Raw genomic sequence first — 18,174 nt, forward strand, 5'->3', positions numbered from 1 at the left:
TAAAGCAGAGACATTACTTTGCCAACAAAGGTTCGTCTAGTCCAGGCTATGGTTTTTCCTGTGATCATGTATGGATGTGAGAGTTGGACTGTGAAGAAGGCTGAGCACCGAAGAATTGATGCTTTTGAACTGTGGTGTTGGAGAAGACTCTTGAGAGTCCCTTGGACTGCAAGGAGATCCAACCAGTCCATCCTGAAGGAGATCAGCCCTGGGATTTCTTTGGAAGGAATGATGCTAAAGCTGAAACTCCAGTACTTTGGCCACCTCATGTGAAGAGTTGACTCATTGGAAAAGAATCTGATGCTGGGAGGGATTGGGGGCAGGAGGAGAAGGGGACGACAGAAGATGAGATGGCTGGATGGCGTCACTGACTCGATGGACGTGAGTCTGGGTGAACTGCGGGAGTTGGGGATAGACAGGGAGGCCTGGCGTGCTGCGATTCATGGGGTCGCAAAGAGTCGGACACGACTGAACTGAACTGAACTAAGTAAGTAACCCAGCTGCCAGTGATTAAATCTTAACTACTAAATAGTTATTTAATGGATTGTTACTTGCTCATTTGTCCATATTTTTCTCTCAGAAATTATGTCTGACATCTGTATAGGTATTTTGGTAAGTTCTCCTGAAGCATTTAAGCATGAAAGTATCAGCCTCCAACTTTCTCAAGAATTTATGTCCATGGTATACACTTTCCAGTGTATTTATGGACAGGTACTTTGCTGACAAAGGTCCATACAGTCAAAGCTATGATTTTTCCAGTAGTCTTGTATGGATGTGAGAGTTGGACCATAAAGAAAGCTGAGCGGCACCGAAGAATTGATGCTTTTCAAATGTGGTGTTGGAGAAGACTCTTGAGAGTCCCTTGGATTGTAAGCAGATCAAACCAGTCAGTCCTAAAGGAAATCAGTCCTGAATATTCATTGAAAGGACTGATGCTGAAGCTTCAATACTTTGGCCACTTGATGCTAAGAGCCAGCTCATTGGAAAAGACCCTGATGCTGGGAAAGATTGAAGCCTGGAGGAAAACAGGGACGACAGAGGATGAGATGGTTGGATGGCATCACCGACTCGATGGATATGTGTTTGAGTAAGCTCCGGGAGTTGGTGGTGGACAGGGAAGCCTGGTGTGCTGCAGTCCACAGGGTCGCAAAGAGTCGGACACAACTGAGTGACTGAACTGGACTGAATCTGAATTCTTTTAGTCTAACTCTCAGAGAAAAAGGTAGCTGGAATGGGAGGCAGTCATTAACTGTAAATTGAAGTGAAGGATGTTGAAGAAGACAAATGTAAATTTTTAACTCATTGGAACATTTTACATGGCCTAAATTTTTAAGGAGCTGTGACTTAGATTTCAGCTTGCTGGAGCTGAGGTAACAGATCAGAAATCACTACTGCGTACATAAAATTGTATTTCCCAAAATATGGCAGTTTCAGTTCAGATCCATTATTTTCTACAGGTAGTGCTGCTAGGTAAAGTAAGGATTGATGACTGTTTTCCTGCAAGCAAAACTAAAATGAGCAAGGAAGTAATTACATGGATTGTGCTTTGTACAATTAACAGACTAGTGCAACTGTAACCATAAAAAGTTGAGACTCTTCAGAAGTACAGATAAGTCTAGGGAATGTAGAGGCAATAAAATCATTAGTTTTATATAAAGAGTAAGCAGAGCCTTAAAAGCTTATACTTTCCACTACTCTATACTCAGTCCCTAGAACAGTTGCCAACATCTAGGAGTTGATCAACAATTTTTTGTTTCTGAGTGAAGAAGACCCAGAATGTTAATATTAGGTAAAACAGTGTTGGAGAGATGGTTTTAGGACTCAGACTAAATGTGTGAATAGGTGCATAGTTGAGAGAGACTTATAGTAGATAAATGCATAATAAACCATCAGGAAGTCAAAGTGATGCCTCACCTTCTGAATATTAACTTTTAGAGGAGACAGCTACTTCAGTCTCAGAATCTCTCGTGTTGCCATTGTGAGAAGCAGCGCATAATAGAGTGAAGTCTGTTGTACTGACGTCCTGTAGCATTTCTGGTAGGTTAAGCATTTTAAGAAGAAACTGCAGGTCTTGTGCATATAAACACTAGTCCTGGAACATAAAAGGAGAAGAGGGGACAAAGTACAAGTAAACCCATATACTTATGTCTGCAGCCAGAAGGTTTCTTGGGAGGAAAAAAATACATAACCAAAGGTTTAGAATCCTGATTCATCTTTCTCTATTATGGGTATGTTTGTGAGAAGTCCTCTGTTTCGTATAAGGAGCAGAAATTCTTAACTCATTTTAAATTTGAGAGTAATTTTCTGATGTTAATTTAATTTGTTATAGTTTATAAAGAATGTCATTATAAGTTAACCTGCAGTGTTGGGACCCATGTTTCCTTATCAGTCAAAAGAAAAACTGAACAATCTTTCCTAGTTTACAGGAATCTGAATGTAACTTTACTTTTGCTACCCTTAACTGTATGACTTGTGTTGCAGAAATTGGAATGGGATTAACAGGATTTGGAGTGTTCTTCTTATTCTTTGGAATGATCCTCTTTTTTGACAAAGCACTACTGGCTATTGGAAATGTGAGTGTTTCAACATATATTTTAACTACATTCATAATGAAATTTTAACTTAATACAAATGAATTATTGCCAGCTGTAAAACCAGGGGAAGATAATTCACTGTTACTCATATGAAGATTCCTGTTACATTTTCTGTTTCCATCAGGAATGAAACTTGCAAGCTTACTGTTTAAATAAAAGGTAAACACTTAATGAGGTTTTCTAATCCCATAACTGCTTGGTTAAATATTTTGATATGTGATTTACAATAGAGTAAAATCAAGACTACCTCTGAGTAGTTCAAAGTAGATGACTTCAAAGCCCCATGTCTTGGTAAATTTGTTAATGTTGTTTTGACTTGAAATATCTGAGATTTAAAATTTACCTCAATAGCATAAGATGAAGAGTTCTTTAAAAGCACTTCAACCTTTAAAATATATACCTCTATGAATAATTGGCTTGCTAAGAAAGGTGTGTATATTGTTTATTTGGAATGTATACTCTTTTGTATGGTGAAGGCTCTGCAAGAGCCCTAGAAATTAGTAACCCTCTTAAAAAAAGTGTTAGTTGCTCACTCATGTCCAACTCTTAGTGCCCCCGTGGTCTGTAGCCAGGGTCCTCTGTCCATGGATTTCTCCAGGCAAGACTACTGGAGTTGGTTGCCATGCCCTTCTCCAGGGGATCTTCCCAACTCAGGGATTTACCGTCTGAGCCCCCAGGGAAGCCCAGTAACCCTCCTAAGAGGGCAGTAAAGTCATTGAGTAAGGATGGAATAGTTTTGAAGTGTATATTAACATTGGGCTTTTAATTGGACATTGGAAAATATAAAGGATAACAAAATTGTTCAGAATTAATGTTTTAATAAACAGTAACATCAACAGTGTTGGCATCTCAGAATGTGAAACTTAAACATTAGGCTTAATAAATATTTGTGTGAAATATTTTTCCCCAAAGTACAGTAATGAAGAAAGGCAAGTGTTTGGGAATAAAACCTGGGAGAAAACAAGTTTTTAGTTGACCACCGTCTCTTGTCCATTGTCTGAAAACATACAGAATATATTTGAGAAGGCACAGCTGTGTTTCATATCAGCTGCTCCCAGACTTCTGGAATTAATAAAACTAGGATCTTCCTCCTGGGTTTGTGTGATTTCTTCTACTACCAAATGGGCCATGTCAGGTTTTCACCCATCTGTAGGAACTGCTGTCAGTCCTGATAAAAGTTTTCAGAACCAGGAGTCCCTTCAGTTGATACTTTACAGGCACCTACTCTCTTTCGCCTTGTGGCTCATCTTGTTAATAGACAAAGCTCTCACCATCTAGCTAAACCTGGGGAAACCACCGCAGGTGCAGACACCCGTGGGCAATGCCTCATTTGTCTTTCCTTCTCTTTTCTTCATCTGATCACAACAGAAGAGGGCTGAGCAGAGAGGGATGTAACTACCACTTCAACATGGTTCTGCCTCTTGTGTGCATCGGTGGCCTTCTCTGGCCAGTTGGCCACATTAAAACACATGTCTTAAACATTTATCGTATTTAGCTTTGACCTTCCTTTTCAAGCATGTACAATGCATTTAACTGCTTAACTATGTTGCATTTTCCTTCTCTTGCAGGTTTTATTTGTGGCTGGCTTGGCTTTTGTAATTGGTTTAGAAAGAACATTCAGATTCTTCTTCCAAAAACATAAAATGAAGGCTACAGGATTTTTCCTGGGTGGTGTGTTTGTGGTCCTGATTGGTTGGCCTTTGATAGGCATGATCTTTGAAATTTATGGATTCTTTCTCTTGTTCAGGTAAGTCAACTATTTTATTACTTCAGTAAACCATTATGTCAGATAATTATTATAGAAACCCAGGTGTGTTTATCAAGTGCAGATGATTGCTTGTGTCAGGGTATAAATTAACTTGTAAAGCATTTTCAGTGCTATAAAATTTACTTTGGTGGCATCTTAAGACACTCTGTCTCTGTTTGCTATTTTCATCAACCAACCAGTGATAGATCAATCCAGCGTTTTAACATGTAGAACCTGATACTGCACAGTTATTGCCACTTGATGATGCTTTCTTTAGTGCGTGCAGAAGTTAAAAAATTTTGGACCAAATACATTATGGGAGGTTTTGATCATTTAATATTTTATGAATGCCGCTTACCAAGTAAATAATAGTATACAATGTGAGAAAACACTTTTAAGTACGGTTGATTAAATTATTTATTCAAGAAAGGTATATCATTTGTCTTCTATCTGCCAAGCACTGTATTGCCCACAGGAAACATAAAAACTAAGTGCCAAATCTGCTTTAAGGAATCTCTCATTTCTGATCCATGAAATAGACTGTACAGGAACTGGTGGGATATAGTAGTAATGTGGTTATAGATGTGCATGCAGAATGTCACAGAGCACAACTAAAGAAGGGATCACATCCAGGGAGAGGGAAGAAATGGTAACTGAATTTTGAAGTTGCTTAAAAGTTCAAAATTTTAACAAAATTTCTTTTTGTGTGGCTAACAGTCGATTTTGGTGATAGAGAATCTGTTTGTTCTAAGACCTTTTCCCCCTCTCCCAGGGGCTTCTTTCCTGTGGTTGTTGGCTTTATTAGAAGAGTGCCAGTCCTTGGATCACTCTTGAACTTACCTGGAATTAGATCGGTAAGTAATCCTATATTTAGCAACATATTTTTTGAACCATTAAAATAAGTGCTCTCTGGGAGAAAGAATGGTTTGGGAGTTTGGGGTTAGCAGATGTAAACTATTATATTTAGAATGGATAAACAACAATATCCTGCTGTATAGCACAGAGAACTATATTCAGCATCCTGCGATAAATCATTACAGAAAAGAATATAAAAAAGAATATACGTATATATATGTATAACTGAATCACTTGGCTTTACAGCAGAAATTAACACAATGTTGTAAATCAACTACAATTTTTAAATTGTTTAAATAAAATAAAAATTTTAAAGATAAATAATTGTTCTCTGATGCTCTTTTTGAATTGATAACATGATTGATATGTTTTTATTATGATATAAGCAGTTGCATCACATAAATTGTGGTTACAATGAATAACAATGTAATCATTACTAAACCTATAAAATCTGAAATTTGGTTTCACTGTATCCACATTTAATGTTGTTTTCCTTTTTTCATGTGACTTGGATTGCTATGTTACCTTTCTCTTTGAGAGTTCAAAGCACCTTTCAATTAACTTTTATAAGAGCTCTAATTTTAGAAGCAATAATATAAAAGAACACCATTATTTCTTACAAATATGTTCTCTCTTAGACTGTATCACCAAATGGAGTGTGTTGAAACAATTAAATAAAGCATTGTGATACTGAGAGTCAGATGATAAAATTCTGTTCCCAGTTCTGTCCACAGTTAGAACAGTCTTGTCAAATCTGTATCTCCAGGGCAGGCCATCAACTTCTTACAGATGTTTGCAGATTTGCATAGATGCTTCTAGAGATACTCCATAGCATGTATTGAATTCTCAAAGAGCTAAAGGATGGCTTTCCCACCAAGGAATAGGTACCACTGTAAGCCTGATCTCATTTCAATTTTAGAGTCAGAATCTCACAGCTCAGATAACCTAGATATTTGAAGTTACCTTTAGAGAGAAAATGTGCTTTCTCTCCACCTGAATTTGTCATAAAATTCTAATGAATTCATGAGTGCCAGTCACTTATTTGCAATAATATAAAATGTTGGGACCTAGGCTTATAGGGGTATATCCTGATTTCATTTGCATTAATCCCCAAACTCATACAATAGTCACTGTTGTTTATACTTAGAATGTCTTTTGAATGTACTAAAACTTCTAGTTATATAGAGTTGTACTTATTAATCATGTCCCTAATTTAAGAATTCTTCAGTATTTGCATAAATGAACATTCAGTGCTATAAATTTTGTTTTCTACTATTGCTTCATTAAAATAAATAAGCATTTCTTAATATTATTATTTTTTTATTATTAAGTAAAAGTATGAACAGTGATTAAAAAAAGGGGTAAATGACTGCTACATTTTGATAGTATTGTAGCCACTTGGGTTATGTAATTTAATATCTTCACTAATTACTTTGTTTTAACATCTGTTTGCATCACCATCTGGAATGCTGAAGAAAGCCCAATTGCTTTGTATTTGGGGTGGAGTAATCAAGTAAATAACCACTTACATTACTATGTGTTAAAACTTAAGTTCTGTAATTACCGATTTATGTTGCATCATTAAGTCTCTTTTTAATGTCATTGCCACTTTCAGTCTGAAGTCCAGAATACACATTTAAAGTATTTTTAGTCAATAGCTGTTGTTAATTATTGAACTTAATGGAGCTAAATCTGTTTGTTCAAAGACTACATAGGCCCAGAAGAGATCCACAATAATGGTCAGTTGAAATAATATTATTGGGTTCATTAATGCATGAATGGCTGACATTTCAGCTTTTTTTTTTTTTAATTTTTCTTTTGTTAAGCTAGAAGCGTTAACTTCATTTTATCCAGTTTTTTTAATTCATTGTGTTGCATTTCTCATGTTGCACTTTTAAAGTCATATGTATAACATGTCATGCAAAAACTTGTAGAAAAAAAATTTTTATATACATTTATGTGTCAGAAGATGGTGAGTAGTACTGGATTAGTCATTGTCGGTCATACCTTAAATTTCCACAAATCTTACAAAGCTGGGTTTTTTTAATCAACATTTAAAGTGTTGATGTGATATTTTTAAGTGCTCTAGGCTTTCTTTTAACTATCTGTTTTTCTTCTCCTTGCAGTTTGTAGATAAAGTCGGAGAAAGCAACAATATGGTATAACAACCATTGAATTGAAGACTCATTTAAAATATTGTATTATTTATAAAATCCTTTGAAGAATATTCAGCACAAAATTAAATTACCTGAAATAGCTTGTAATGTTCTTTACAGAAGTTTAAAACGTATAGCTTACAAAGTACCAACAACAGTTAACAAAGAAGCGATGAAAACAGGCTTCTAACCAAGTCATCTAAGAGGTCAGCAAGCAAACCGAAGGAGGTGAAATCTATGTTACATGCATATTGAAACTTTTAAAGGCCATGTTTATTATTTTTCCACAGTGTGTGAAACACAGCCATCCTTAGAGGACTGTAATCCCTATTTCTTTCCTTCTTATGTTCAAGATGCAAGCATATCCATAGGCATTTGCTTTTTAGAAGTCTCCACTGCAATGGCAAAAATATTTCCAGTTGCACTGTGTCTCTGAAAATGATGCATGAGTTAGATTGGATTATGTTATTTTAATCTATTAAAACCAGGAAAACCCAGTGTTGATGTATGAATCCCTTTTTTTTTTTCTTTTGGTAAGAATATGGTTAAAATAAAACTTTCATGGTTCTTCTGAATCTTAATATTTTAAAACCAGATGAAAATCCGACCTAGATATTCTTTGTTGTAATGTTGCAAAGGTCATTCTTTACTAGCTTACAGTTTCTAAGTTACAGCTCACTCAGCACTTTTTCCTTCAGCAACACACTCTGGAAATCCTGATATTCCTTGGGACTCTCATCTGAGCATCTGTATCTTTCATGACACATGAGCATTTAACAGAAAGCCATCTTGGCCATGAAACAGTCTGTTACAAAGCTTGTTTCACTGAATGGTGTGTTCTTTAAGATACTAAGTGATACAACCCAAGTGAGATTTTTCCATGTCATGATCCAGTTTTTCATTTTTTTTAAATTTTAGCAGTGGTTTATTATTTTGCTTTTCATACATTGGAATAACTACTGGTAATTTTTACTTTAAGATGTAACACGTTATAAGGTTAAATTTACAGCTGTTTTTTAAAGGGCTGTTCACAGAAGCCAATTTTTCCCTTATTTTCAGCTTTTTCCTAATATAAAAATCAGTATGCATAATGTGTGTTTCATACACTCGCTCTTCATCTTGAATTCGTGGAGAGAATATCTGAGTTCACACGCAAAAGTTACTTTACCATAATTAAACTGGCTATGGTTCTGAAAAACATGACACTACAAAAATGATGTGTTGTTTTCTCCCCTGTTGCTGCTCGACGGGCAGTAGGTAGGAAGCTGGGGGTGTTTCCTCAGTAGTAGTTTTCCAGGGAGGCACCCTTTTGTAGAGGTAGGAAGCCATTTCAAGAGTCATAGTACTATTTGTTTTACTACTAATGATTGTACTATTTGCTCATTTTTTTTTAACAGTTGCAAAGCTTTTTAATACATAAAATCATAATTGAAATTTGTGGTTTTTATTTACAAACATGTCTACAAGATACATTATCGCCTATGTTACTAGTAGTTAAGTCTCTTGATGCACAGGGAAGTCCCATCCTTGCTCATCTAAAGAAAGAACGACTTGGTAGATAGTCTTAATGGTTCAGCCTTGTGGATTACTGTCTTTTCGGTACTGGCATTTGATTTATGACATAATCTGTGAACATAGATGATATTGACAAAATGAGACTCCTACCTCAATAGTTCATGGAATGGTAAGAAACCCTTTGTTGTCTAATGTTCTTCAAAAAAGTACTATCCTCACTTGGAGAGTGTCAAATACCTACATACTTGGGGGACTGACTTATATAAGTTGCCCTGTGGGACTCTGTTATACATATTTTTGACTGACCCATATTATTTACAGTGGCTAGATAAGTCTACCTTTTTTTAGAGCAAGAACAGTATCTGTTAATGTAAGGAGCATCTGTATTATTTAACTCCCTTGTAGACATGAATTTCTATCAAAATGTTCTTTGCACTGTAGCAGAGATCTCTTTTTCAACAATCTTGTTTCAGAAAACATGATTAGACAGAAGTGTATAAAAGATGTGATAATCTCCCAATAAGAATGAGAGGCTTGGAGCAGTTTTCAGTTTTATCAAATGTGAGTTTGGGACTGCTTGGCAGCATTGTATGTTTCTTAGAACCATTGATGAGGCTCTACTTTTAAACATAACTTGTTTTCTGACAGAAAACACTGTACATCATATTGTTTCTTCCTTTCCAAAATTAGTCTTCTGTCTGTGACCAAAAAAAAAAAAAGCATCAGTTATTGCTATAACGGTGGAAGAAAAGGTCTAATACTACTTAGCCTTAAGTGTTTCTGGCATTGTTCAAATCTATTTTCTGTAACAGAAACCTATTTGGAATGTTTTTCTTTTCCCCTTATACATTGTAATTCCTGGAATACTGCTGCTTTTAAAAGTCTCACAGATTATATGATCTAACAATTGAATATTGTAAATACACTTGTCTTACTTCTCAATAAAAGGGTACTTTTCTATTAATTGGTGGTTGTCTCAACTTGGGCTGCTAAAACAAAATTCTACAGACCAACTTACACAAGAGATGTTAGTTCTCATGGTTCTGGATTCTGGGAAGTCCAAAATGAAGATCCTGGCAGATTCAGTTCCTGGAGAGGGCCCTCTTTCTAGCTTGCAGACAGCTGCCTTCTTACTATGTCCTCACATGACATAGAAAAAGAGAATGAGCTCTCATCTCTCTTCTCATAAGGACACTAATCCCTTCATGAAGCATCCCATCTTGGTCACCTCATCTAAACTGAACTACCTCCCCATGGCCCACTCCCAGTGCCAGCATATTGGCGGTTGAGTTTTCAACGTATAAGTTTGAAGGGAACAAAACTTCAATCCATAACAATGGTCAGATGTATTTTTATTATGAAATTCTAAAAATCGAGCATTGTTCAATAACCCAACTTGTGTTTTAAATTGATGGGGAAACAGTGGAAACAGTGTCAGACTTTATTTTTGGGGGCTCCAAAATCACTGCACATGGTGATTGCAGCCATGAAATTAAAAGATGCTTACTCCTTGGAAGGAAAGTTATGACCAACCTAGATAGCATATTCAAAAGCAGAGACATTACTTTGCCAACAAAGGTCCGTCTAGCCAAGGCTATGGTTTTTCCAGTGGTCATGTATGGATGTGAGAGTTGGACTGTGAAGAAAGCTGAGCGCCGAAAAATTGATGCTTTTGAAATGTGGTGTTGGAGAAGACTCCTGAGAGTCCCTTGGACTGCAAGGAGATCCAACCAGTCCATTCTAAAGGAGATCAGTCCTGGGTGTTCTTTGGAAGAAGTGATGCTAAAGCTGAAACTCCAGTACTTTGGCCACCTCATGCGAAGAGTTGACTCATTGGAAAAGACCGATGCTGGGAGGGATTGGGGGCAGGAGGAGAAGGGGACGACAGGATGAGATGGCTGGATGGCATTATTGATTCAACGGACGTGAGTTTGAGTGAACTCCAGGAGTTGGTGATGGACAGGGAGGCCTGGGGTGCTGCAATTCATGGGGTCGCAAAGAGTCGGACACGACTGAGTGACTGAACTGAACTGAATATGCAGTTTTCTTTTTTATAGAAGGATCATCACATGTTTCATTTCCAAATTGTTTAATTATAATCAGAAATAGGCTTCAGGTAAAACAAAGTGAGCAGTGAATTTAGAAATTGGTGGAGAAATGCTTAATTTTTTTTCTCAACATGGAAGTAATATATAATATTTAAGTATTCATGACTTAAAGTCACTTAATGGCAGCAGTGTTTTGATCATAAACTTTAGTAAGGCCAAAAGCCACTGGACAAATCTATCAGTTAAGGTACACAATAAGTTTGTTGCATCCGATCATTAAACCACAAATCTTGACTATTGTCTGTTGAACTGCGAGTCTTGAATCCATTATTAAATATCCAGTACGTCTTTCTAATGGTGAAGGACAGGGAGGCCTGGTGTGCTGGAGTCCAAGGGGTCACAAAGGGTCAGACACGACTTAAGGACTAAACAACATCTTTCTAACCTTTTCCTCTGGGCTAAAAGGTTCCAACCTCTGTGTTTCTGCTTGTATCCATGTAGGAGGTTGGACATAGCATCTGCCCCAGATCCTTCAACTGATACTTTTCCATGGCCTTACCTTTACCAAGACCTGTTAAAAGGTCACCTCTATTTGACTAGGCCAAAACAGCTGGCCCTTCCATGTCCTCTCCTAGACCGTTCCACTTGTTTTGTATTTATATGGTTTTGGGAAAGAGATTCTTGAGCTTCAAAGCTTAAGTAAAGGATGGTAAAAACATTGGCCAATGAGTGGGGAGTTTTATTTTGGATAGTGGGCCTTCTCAGCCCTAAATCTCCTAAAGCTGGTAGCTCTTTGGGGAGTTAACTTCTTCCACCCCTTTATGAGACAACTGGCCTATGGAGTTGACTGGCCTTCACAGAGAATAAAGCCAAAACAAAGTAGGAATTAAACCCAGTGACCTCAACATCCAGTACCAAAATCCTCTATTCTTTCATCAGAGGTAATTTCTATCTTTGAGTATCTTAATAGCCATATTGTCCAGGTAATCTTTCCCAAGATAGGAGCTGTTTGAAAAAGACAAACATCATATGTGATTTCTAAAAAAAAAAAAAAAAATTTGATACAAATGAACTTAATAAAGAAATAGACTCACAGACATTGAAAACAAACTTACAGTTACCAAAGTGGATGGAGTGGGGGGAAGGTAGATAAATGAAGAATTTCAGATTAACAAATACACACTACTATATATAAAATAGATAAACAACGAAGACCTACCGTAGAGCACAGGGAACTATATTCAGGGAACTATATTCAACTATATTTTGAAATAACCTATAATGGAAAAAAATCTGAAAAAGGTTTATATATATATATATATATATAACTGAGTATTAGTTTGCTGTGCATCTGAAGGGCTTCTCTGGTGGCTCAGACAGTTAAGAATCTGCCCGTAGTACAGGAGACTTAATAGACACTAGTTCGATCCTTGGGTCAGGAAGACCCCCTGGAGAAGCCTGGAGAATTTCCTGAAACTAATATAACCTGCACCCGAAACTAATATAACATTGTTTATAAACTATACTTCCACTCTTAAAATGTATAAATTAAACAGTTTTTTTCTAAAGGTAGGCACTGTTGTGTGTGTGAACACAGTAATCACGGATCTTGTGAGAATGCAGTTTAAACTTTGTGTTGTTTAAGTTGGGCCTGGGCACCCTGAAGTCGACTAGAAGAATTCAGATAACATCAGTGATAGGAGCAAAATTATCTGCATTAAATATGCCTTTTAAAAAAGTTTCAGAGAGAAAAACAAGTATCACGTATTTATGTACATGCAATCTAGAGAAAATGGTATGGGTGAACCTATTTGCAGGGCAGGAAGAAAGACCAGACGTTAAGAAGATACATGTGGACAGAGGCATATGCAGGAAGGGGAGGGTGAGACAAAATGGGAGATGGGGATTGACATACGTAAACCACCGTGGGTGAAAAATAGATAGCTGGTGGGAACCCGATGCACAGCATAGGGAGCTCAGCTCAGTGCTTGTGATGACAGAGAGGGATGGAATGCAGGGGGCGCGGGTGTGTTGTGTGAGAGAGAGGGAGCTTCAAGAGGAGGGGGACATGTGAATACATACAGTTGATTCTTCTTGTACAACAGAAACTAACACAATATTGTAAAGCAATTACACTCCCAATTTTTTTTTTTTTTTTTAATGAAGGAAAAATAGGTTTCGGATCCAATTTGTCCAATAGCCACTGCCAGGTCATCAGGTCAGCAGAATAAAATGTAATGTTTTTGCATGTCAACTGTTTTGCAATCAAATAAGTAACTTCTTTTTTAGCCCATTTCTAGATTTAGACCTATAAAACTCTTTAACTTTTGTGATTTAACAAAAACATTTGATTGGGAGTCAATGCCTTTTTAGAACAAACTTACCTTCTCGCATGTTACTTTTGATAAGACTAGAATATTGATAACATGTCAAAGCCATTCTCCTCACTTGTGCGTATTATGCTGAAAATGGCGGCTTTGACGTAAAACATCTGCTTATGAATTCATTAGCGAACCTGTTATAGACAAAGCACATTAATTTATTTCTTCTTAAAATCGTAATTTCAAAACACAGTTTGACTGGCAATTTATTTTCCTGTCCCTCTTTCTAGAACCTTTGTGTGTGTTTGGTATGGAAAGGGGAAAAAAGACATTTTAGTTGTTTATTGATGAATGATCAGTCATTTCAGTCATGGCCGACTCCTTGCGACCCTAGGGACTGTAGCCTGCCAGGCTCCTTCTGTCCATGGGATTCTTCAGGCAAGAATACTGGAGTGGCAGTGGGTTGCTGTGCTCTCCTCCAGGGGATCTTCCCAACCCAGGGATCAAATTCACATCTCCTGCGACTCCTGCATTGCAGGTGGATTCTTTACCTGTTAAACCAGCAGGGAAGCCCAGTTGCTTGTTCAGTTCAGTTCAGTTCAGTCGCTCAGTTGTGTCCGACTCTTTGCGACCCCATGAATTACAGCACGCCAGGCCTCCCTGTCCATCACCAACTCCTGGAGTTCACTCAGACTCACGTCCATCAAGTCGGTGATGCCATCCAGCCATCTCATCCTCTGTCATCCCCTTCTCCTCCGTTGCTTGTTAGGATAACCTAATAACTGGGTTTCAGTTATGAGTTCTTTTAAAATATGGTCTTTTTTCTATTGCTTTTTCTTTGGAACTTGCTACAATCCCTTGAAATTAATTTATAAAATCCTAAAACCTAATCTTTAATGTTAAGATTTTTCTCTAGATATGGTGGTAATCTTTTAGTCCTTAATTTTTATCTTCCTCCGCTCCTAAACAGTAGAAAATACTACATTCATGGTTCTGGCTCTTTCTTGCTTTAATTATTCTTTAAAGGGAGTAACTATTTCTTAAGTTTCTACCTACAAACTCCTTTATATGTTTCATTCTCATTTACTAACCAAATCTCCTTTCTGCATATGACTATCAAGTCCAAATGTCAGATGCCCAAACCTCAATCTCTCTTGCAGAAGTATTTACAGGTAGATAGCATCACCCATCAGAGAAGGCAATGGCAACCCACTCCAGTGTTCTTGCCTGGAGAATCCCAGGGACAAGGGAGCCTGGTGGGCTGCCATCTATGGGGCTGCACAGAGTCGGACACAACTGTAGCGACTTGGCAGCAGCAGCACCCATCAAGCTTCAATCCCAAGACAAACTTGTCTGTTCCTTCTCCATATGCCCTGATATTTCTATTGCTAGCCATTCTCCCAGTCATGCAGACTTTAAGCTTTCAAGTTTTTTAGTTTGTGTTATCACTTTTTATTTACTACTCAAAATGTCCAAGGGTCAGAATAGGATCTATCAGCATCACTTGGGAGTTTATTAGAAATGCAGATTCTCAGGCCCCATCCCATCTGTACTCAATCAGAACACACATTTTAATGAGATTCCCAGATGATTCAAAAACACATTAATAAATACCTGCAGAGCACTACTCTAACATTTAGAAGAAAGAGATCATCTCTCTCATCCATGGTACCTTAGCACATGGTGGCCACTCTGATCCTTGTTCACTGTCTGCCTGTGTGTGTAACTGTTTCAACTAAAGAAAGTCTTGCTGAAAGTGAAAGAGGAGAGTGAAAAAGCTGGCTTAAAACTCAACATTCAAAAAACTAAGATCATGGCATCTGGTCTCATCACTTCATGGCAAATAGATGGGAAACATTGGAAACAGTGACAGACTTTATTTTCTTGGGCTCCAAAATCACTGCAGATGGTGACTGCAGCCATGAAATTAAAAGACACTTGCTCCTTGGAAGAAAAGGTATGACCAACCTAGACAGCATATTAAAAAGCAGAAATATTACTTTGCCGACAAAGGTCCGTCTAATCAAAGGTATGGTTTTTCCAGTAGTCATGTATGGATGTGAGAGTTGGACCATAAAGAAAGCTGAGTGCCAAAGAATTGATGCTTTTGAGCTGTGGTGTTGGAGAAGACTCTTGAGAGTCCCTCGGACAGCAAGGAGATCAAACCAGTCAATCCTAAAGGAAACTAGTCCTGAGTATTCATTGGAAGGACTGATGCTGAAGCTGAAACTCCAATACTTTGGCCACCTGATGCGAAGAACGGACTTATTGGAAAAGACCCTTATGCTAGGAAAGACAAGGCAGGAGGAGAAGGGGACGACAGAAGATGAGATGGTTGGATGGCATCACTGACTCGATGGACATGAGTTTGAGCAAGCTCTGGGAATTGGTGATCAACAGGGAAGCCTGGCATGCTGCAGTCGATGGGGTTGAAAGAGTCGGACACAACTGAGTGACTGAACTGAACTGTACATATTTGGGTCATAGCCCTCTTGCCTTCTCCAAATTCCTTTTTGCAGTTCTCTTCCATACGATCAATTTTTCCTCCTCTGCCGATCATCTCCATCAGCATACAGGTTCTGCAAATGGTCATCAAAAGAAACCAACAAACCTGGTTGATTTAAGCAAAAGAGGACTTTCTTAAAAGGACACTGCAGGTGGATCGCTACCTCCTCAGCACTGCATGCAGGAATCTGTCACTAGCATTGTAGCCAGTATTGCCCACACAAACTTGAGCATCCCACAACCACTGCTGCACCAGAAAGTGCTTCTCCCACTCCCCACTTATTCCCTCCCAGCTCCAGTCTCCATCCAAGTGGATACATCTGATTGGTGAAGCCTGTATCATGCCCACACTCTACCTGATAGGGAGACTGGGAAGGAGTATCTGACATGTTCAGCATCTACAATAGAGGGAGGACACTGCTTCCCACCAAAAGTCATAATTTATAGTTTAGGGAATTTCAGAAATTTCCTTCAATTAAAAGGATTCAGATGTTATTGAAAGGTTAAAAAAATAAATAATCCCATTTCTACCACACTCATTTATCTTTTTTCAAAGTTTATTTTTTCCTTTCCCCCTTTTGGTGAAATTAAAAAAGATTGTCCACACTGGTCTTTATTTCCTCATATCCTATTCTACCCAATCTAGCATTGTTCCTCAAAAGCCATCATATTCCCAATCCAGCAGACACTTCTCAGCTCACACAGTTTATTTAACCTTGCAGTGTTATTGGGTATTCTCCCAGCTCCCATGATCTTATGGTCTCTTGGAATTTCACTTTTTTCCAATTGCTTCAGCTCAGCTTCCTTTGCTGACTTTCCCTCTGCTCAATCTCTGTATATTTGTTTTCAGAGCTCTATCTCTTCCTCTCTAACTCCATTCACTCCCTAAGTATTCTTTCAATTTCAATTTTTTCCTGGCTTAAAATTCTCAAATCTGATAATTCTTGCCTTTAGAAAAAAATCTACAGACCTGTTTGCTGAGCTCTAGAGTTTTGCATCTGCAACTGTTTACTTTGTACTTCTCCATGTATGTCTAATACATATTTTAATTTTAATATGTCCAAAGAGAATTCTTAATTTCCCTCTCTAAATTGGTTCCTTATGAAGTCCCTCCAATTAGGGCTTCATCATTCATCTGGTATTTAAGCCAAAAATCTCAGAATCATCCTTGATTTATTTTTCTTAAACTCTCATATCCCATTTATCTACAAGTCCATATTTTCTACCGCCCAAATTCATTACAGCTCTCCATTCCCTACAAGCACTCCCCTAGTCTAAGCCATCATCATCTTTTGCTTATTCCCAAATTGACATTTGAACTGGCCCATTTCTTCCTCTCCATCCTCAATTCATAGCACCCTCTCCAGACCCCTACACAACTTTGCTCCATTGATCACCTTCCTGTTCTTCAAACAAGCCAAGCTCTTTGCCATCCCAAGATTTTGCATTTTTCTTCTGCCTAGAATGTCAGCAATACTAAATCCATGCCAGCTTATCCCATTCTGACTCCACCTTATCCTTCCAGATCCCTTTTGATTTTTACCTTCCCTAAACTAGCAGAAACTTGTCTTTTTGATTCATGTTTGTGTCCCGTGGGATGTCTGATACACAGTAGGCATTCCATAAATATTTGTTAAATAACTGAATTAAGTGAATGACTGATGTCATATTCCATTGAGATTCCCTAACCTTTTCATTCCTATCCAAATGACTCATCTTTACTCACTGGTGATAGCTTGATAGCTAGTTATCTAAGACAAGTTTTGTTCATTTACTTTTGATTCTGCCTGGGGTTATTAAACATTCTTTTAATAATAATAATAATGCCTTGAAAATCTAGTAAGAAAACCAAAGGTTATGATGCTGATATACTCAGAATATCTCCTGGCTGATGTGGGCAGTAAATGATGTTCACCCATCAATCATTTTTCCACTTCCTGCAACTGAATCTCCCTGGAGGAGTCATCAGATGCTCTCAATCTTGAAGATTGACAGGAAGTCCCTGCAGACACCAACTCTATGCAACATCAGGAGGGATCCTTGACACTGAGATTTAAAAGCCCCACTCTCAGAACAAGACTCAGAAAACTCACAGGCTAAGTTCTAGTTATTGCAGCTTCTGGAAAGGTGCAGAACATGAAGGTAAGGAAAAGTTTTATTTGAGACTTTTTAGCTATTTTATAAAAAGCTGTATTGTTTTTTTTTTTAACTCTTTCATGTTTAATGTATTTCAGAGTCAAACATTATGCCCTTAAAATATCAGATTCATTTGATTTTACAAAGAAAAAAATTCACTTATTCTCTTAAATCCTCGTTTGGGTTAAATAATTAAAATAAAATATTTCTAAATAATTTTTTAAAAAGATCTCTTTGTGAATTAACTAGATAAACTGGGGAACTCCCTTCCCCCCTACACTCTGAGTGCTAAAACAG

The 18,174-nt window shown here is 37.6% G+C and overlaps 1 protein-coding gene across 1 annotated transcript in view; it reads left to right on the forward strand.

Moving 5' to 3' along the window:
• GOLT1B (golgi transport 1B) overlaps positions 1-9,831 on the forward strand; it is a 15,865-nt gene extending 6,034 nt beyond the window's left edge. The window contains exons 2-5 of the mRNA XM_010855943.1: positions 2,482-2,573; positions 4,163-4,341; positions 5,114-5,195; positions 7,323-9,831. Of these exons, the coding sequence (XP_010854245.1) occupies positions 2,482-2,573; positions 4,163-4,341; positions 5,114-5,195; positions 7,323-7,361 (392 nt within the window). The 3' untranslated portion in view covers positions 7,362-9,831. The remainder of the gene's footprint in view (positions 1-2,481; positions 2,574-4,162; positions 4,342-5,113; positions 5,196-7,322) is intronic.
• Positions 9,832-18,174: the final 8,343 nt, after the last annotated feature.

The sequence above is a fragment of the Bison bison genome, unplaced genomic scaffold (assembly GCF_000754665.1).
Source record: "Bison bison bison isolate TAMUID 2011002044 unplaced genomic scaffold, Bison_UMD1.0 scf7180017864370, whole genome shotgun sequence".
NCBI classification, from domain to species: Eukaryota; Metazoa; Chordata; class Mammalia; order Artiodactyla; family Bovidae; genus Bison; species Bison bison.